Here is a 5288-nt window from a genome sequence, read left to right on the forward strand (position 1 = left end):
TGTGAGCCACCATGTCAGGACTTCTGGAAGAGCAGTCAATGCTCTTAACCACTGAGCCATCTCTCCAGCCCGCTTATAACAATTTTTAACTATGTGTAATACCTGGGTCCATGAAACCTTTTGTTTTTGCCCTTCTGTGCAGATGTCACTGTGGACACTGGCCCATGGGATGTCTTCTGGCCACCAGATAGGCTTGCAGCTTTCTTTCCCCCAGCCTGGTTTTCCCCGACCTGTGGAATACTTGAGCATCTCTGGGATAAATGCCCAAAGCTGAGCCTGGGTCATTTTGTCCACAGACTGGAATCCCATCAACGGTGAGAGGTGGCAGTTCTGAATTAACCTCCTGTGGCGCAGGGGTGTGTTCTGCCAGAGCAGACTCCAGGTCTTCCAGGATCATGCTCTTGTACTTTTGCACCATGTTCTTCAAAGGTGCTTCGCCAAACACCTTAAAGACGGGGTTGGGTTTGGAGGGCGAGATGCAGAGAACAATCACTTGCAGTCCCATTTGTGTCGTGTACTCATCTAACGTGGCTCTGAGGTTCCGAAGCAAACGTGTCTGCTGTCTCTTTTGAATAGATTAGATTCAAACACATGAGGCCATTTCCGATTCTTCCCTGTTGCCACAGCAGCAGCAGCAGCAGCCATTCCCACAGGACCTGCAGCAGCCAGATGGGCAGTTACCTCATTAGCTGCTGTGGAGTTGAATATGTCCGAGTTACCAAAAGAAGTATCCTCAGGGGAGGAAGGGGAGTCTTCATCAGCACTTAGCATACAGTGCTCAGTGTAAGTGGCTACATGGACCTGCTACACTTGCTGGGCCACTGCATGGGCTTCTGTGGTAGCCATGTGTTCAGTTTGGGTCACTCCATGCTCCTCCATATCTACTAGAAAGACTGAAAGCAGGGTCTCAAAGAGGCATGTGCACACTCATGATCATAGCAGCATTATTCACAATAGCCAAAAGGTGGAAGCTACCTAAGTGTCCATCAATGGGTGAGTGGGAAACTAGCCGAGGTCTACACTGACCTCAGAGCGGCTGTGCTACTGTGGGCCTGTGCTGTGAGACTGCTGAGATTATTTTAACTCATACTCAGGCATGTACCTGTGGAGTATCCACCCATAACTTATTTATATTTTATTTATATATTGTTTATATTTTGTCTCAGCCTGGCACCGGAATATCAACTTTGACATTCGCTAATCCCAAAGAAAATTTAATAAATTTGAGTAAAAATTTGATTGAGGAAAATTTCAATTTTTTTTCTTTATTTTGAGCTTTTTTTTTTTTTTGAGCTAAGATTTGACTCTGTAATCTAGCCTGGCCTGGAACTAACTAAGTAGCTGGGCTGGTTTAGTCCTGCCTCACCCTCCTATGTGCTGAGACTACAGGTGTGAACCTCCCTGACTGGCTTTAAGGGTACCCAGACAGATGTAAAACAGAGCCAATTTAGGAAATTGAACATTCACCTTGCAAATTCCAAATATCTTGGGCAGCTGTATTCACATTTCATTTTTATTTCAGTTTTTCCTTATAGTTCACTTTGGTCCCTGTTTTCCAGTTTCTTTTGATGCCCTCCTGCATTTTAAGAGCTGAGTAGGCGACACTGAGGACATGGTGGCAGTAGTTAAGAGCACTTGTTGGAACAGGAGAGATGGCTCTGTGATTCTGAGCATGTACTGCTTTTCCTGCGGACCTGAGTTTAGTTCCCAGAACCCATAGCGGGCAGTCCATTATTGCCTATAACCCCAGCTCCAGGGGATCCAGTGCCTCTAGTCTCTGCAGGCACCTGCACACACATACTCACAACCAGTCACACACATATAGTTGAAAACAAAGTAAAAATTAAAAAAAAAACAAATACATTTGGTGTTCTTTCAGAGGATTGAAATTCAGTTCTCAGCTCTTGATTGTGAAACTTACAACTGCATGTAACTCCAGGTCCAGGGTATCTGAGACACACATACTTGCATGCACGCATGCACACACCAAGAAAAAAAAAAGACAAAGTATTGAGGAGAAAAAAGGGTCGCCGGGCAGTGGTGGTGCACGCCTTTAATCCCAGCACTTGGGAGGCAGAGACAGGCGGATTTCTGAGTTTGAGGCCAGCTTGGACTACAGAGTGAGTTCCAGGACAGCCAGGACTACACAGAGAAACCCTGTCTCGAAAAACAAAACAAAACAAAACAAAACAAAACAAAACAAAACAAAACAAAAACCCAACCCAACAAAAACCCAACCCAACCCAACCCAACCCAAACCAAACCAAACCAAACAAAAGGGTCATGGGACAGGGAAATAATGTAGTTTACTGTAGTAGCAGGTAGCTTGTAACAATTAATATTTAATAAATGGGGCTGCTTGGGCCGACCATCTAGGCGGTGGCTCTGCCTAGCTCAGGCTGCCATGCTCCACGGCCTGAAGCCAAGCGCTCCACAGCTGGAAGCGGCCAGAGGCCACGGACTCACCACAGCTAGAAATGGCCAGCCAGAAACAATGGCCCTGGCACCCACAAGATGCCAGTGTGGGAGATGCTCCACCAATCTTCCATGCTGTCTTCACAAGGCTGGGCTGAGCCCAGACCATCCCGCCATCCATGTGGTACCCGGTAGAAATGAGACTCTAATGTTTAAAGATTATCCCAAGGCTTTATATGTTTGGTAATGCTCAATTAACAAGATGCTCACACAATTAGCAGTGTTACCCAATACCTAACCTAGATATTACAACTACCTTAGACTGCTGGAGACAAGTGTATATCTGCTGCCATTTTCCCCTCTCTCTCTTCCTCCTTTCTCTTAGCTCCTTCTCTTCCTTCTCCTCCCACATTAGCTCCTCCCAAAATTCTCCCAAAATAGTTTAATATATCAGGGGAAATATACCGCTACAGTAGCTGAACATCTCATCTTGAAAATGATATTCAATGTATATAAAACAGAACAATAAGGATAATAACATTGCATAGGTGGGAATGGGAAAATGGCTTCATGTCGTAAAACGCAGTGTCTCTTACCTCCAGGGAAGTACAGGGCTGAGCAGCATTTGTGGCCAAATGATTGCTATACTGTTTGAACTGCTGGAGCCCATCCTCTACTGCCAGTGGTAGTGAGGTGTGATGTGGTCTGTGACAACCTTCTATCTCTAACATGCGAAGCTCTGAGATGCAGGCCTGCAGCCTAATGAAGTTCCCTCTCACTTGCTGCAGAGAGAAAAGAAATCAAAGACACAAATCTTTAGGAACCCAATATGCTGGTTAGCTTCTGTCAAACTGACACAGACTAGAGTCACCTGGGAAAAAGAAATGTCAATCAAGGAATTGCCTCCATTAGATTGGTCTGCTAGTTTGTCTGTGGGGACATTTTCTTAATTAATGATTGGTGTAGGAGGGTCAACCCTGGTTTGGTGGTTCTGAGTTGTATAAGAAATCAGGCTGAGCAAGCAGTGAAGAGCAAGCCAGTAAGGATCTTTTCTCAGAGGTTCCTCCTCCTGCTTGAATTCTGCCCTGATTTCCCTCAGTCACAGACTGATTTGGATATGTAAGCCAAATAAATCCCCTTCTCCCCAAAATGATTTTGGTCATGATGTTTATAATATCGATAGATACCAAACTACCAAACACCCAGGCTTTGATTAATTGGCAGTTTTATTTCATCATTAACTCCTTAGGAGTTCCTTCCGTTCCTAAAACCCTATAAGTCTGACCAACACATAGAGAATGTCAATCATGTTCTAAGTATTGCACTAAAATTTCTCTAAATCAGAAGGAAAAAAATGCAGCTAAAAATCTTAGATGATGTGGATTTATCAGAAATAGAGAAGGAAATGCTTTAATTCATTTACTTGTTCAGTGAAAGGTCTTTGCAACTATTTTGTGTGTTTGTGTGTTTATTTTTATTTTAGGTGCATGAGTGTTTTGAACCCAAAATGTGCACCATGTGTATGTCTGGTGCCTTCAGAGGCTGAAAGAGAGCACCAGATCTCCTGGATTCAAGGTTGTGAGTCATTATGTGGGTGCTCAGAACCAAATCTGGGTTCTCTGCAAGAGCAACAAGTGCTCTTAACTGGTGAACTATGTGTCCAGCCCATGACTACAGTTTTACTCTGCGTAATCTGCAAATTGGAAATTCTAAGAGGGCTAACTTTAGATACTATCTGGGTTTCTTAGTCAGTCACTAAGAGCTTCTCTGTTTGAGAATGATGTTTCCCTGGCTTGGTATTGCAGCATTCAAGAAGCTGAGGCCGGATGATTGAAAGTTCAGGCTTTTATTAGAGTTCAACGTATTTGGGGCTATATATTGAGAATCTGTCAAACAACAACAAAAACTGTGGTCTCTCATTTCACAATTGATAAGGATCTATTGAATCCATTCCTTAAGGGCATTTCAGTGAAGAAGAGAATCTCGCTTAATTTAAGGAGTCAACAAGTAAACCCTGGACAAGTGAAGTGACCTCATGGTTCTCCTCACCATCCTTTATAAAGAGTGGTTCGTAGGAAGGAATGTAATTTAATATGATTCAGTTCAATGATACTTCTAAAGATGTATGAATTAAAAAGAATGTTGTGCTGGGTGGTAGTGGTGCACGCCTTTAATCCCAGCACTTGGGAGGCAGAGGCAGGTGGATTTCTGAGTTCAAGGCCAGCCTGGTCTACAGAGTGAATTCCAGGACAGCCCGGGCTATACAGAGAATCCCTGTCTCAAAAAAACAAAACAAAACAAAGCAAAAACCAAAACCAAAAACAAAACAACAACAACAAAAAAGAATGTTGTGCTGAAGATTTGAGACACTATTTGAAGGAATTCCAATCATCAATATTAGGTAAGGCAGGGGAAAGAATCCTGCTTTAGAATAAAAAGAGCCTTCCTACCTATGGTGGTTTGAACAAGAATGGCCCCTGGAGGTTCATATATTTGCATGTTTAGTCACCAGGGAGTGGAACTGTTTGGTAGGATTAGAAGGCTTAGGGGGGTGTGACCTTTTTGGAGGAAGTGTGTCACTGAGTGTGGGCGCTGAGGTTTCAAAAGACCATGCTAGACCCAGTCTCACTCTGCTTGTGGATCAGGTTTAAGGTTTTTTTTAAAAAAATTATTTTATTTATTTATATCCCAAATGTTGCCCCCTCCCCTCCTCCCAGAGTTCTTCCCACTCATCCCATCCCTGACATCTGCCTTCCCTGGGGCATCCAGTCTCTACAGGATTAGGCACATCCTCTCCCACTGAGGCCACACAAAGCAATCCTCTGCTGTGTGTGTGTGTGTGTGTGTGTGTGTGTGTGTGTGTGTGTGTGTGT

General features: G+C 43.8%; 1 protein-coding gene and 1 pseudogene across 1 annotated transcript in view; both read right to left on the reverse strand.

Annotated features, from left to right (window-relative positions):
- Positions 1–879, reverse strand: part of LOC114616875 — a 1643-nt pseudogene extending 764 nt beyond the window's left edge.
- The window catches only part of M1ap (meiosis 1 associated protein), a 79433-nt gene that overhangs the window by 61152 nt on the left and 12993 nt on the right, over positions 1–5288 (reverse strand). The window contains exon 2 of the mRNA XM_028762418.1: positions 3012–3197. Within this exon, the coding sequence (XP_028618251.1) occupies positions 3012–3197 (186 nt within the window). The remainder of the gene's footprint in view (positions 1–3011; positions 3198–5288) is intronic.

Source organism: Grammomys surdaster, unplaced genomic scaffold (assembly GCF_004785775.1).
Source record: "Grammomys surdaster isolate TR1022 unplaced genomic scaffold, NIH_TR_1.0 133, whole genome shotgun sequence".
Taxonomy (NCBI): Eukaryota; Metazoa; Chordata; class Mammalia; order Rodentia; family Muridae; genus Grammomys; species Grammomys surdaster.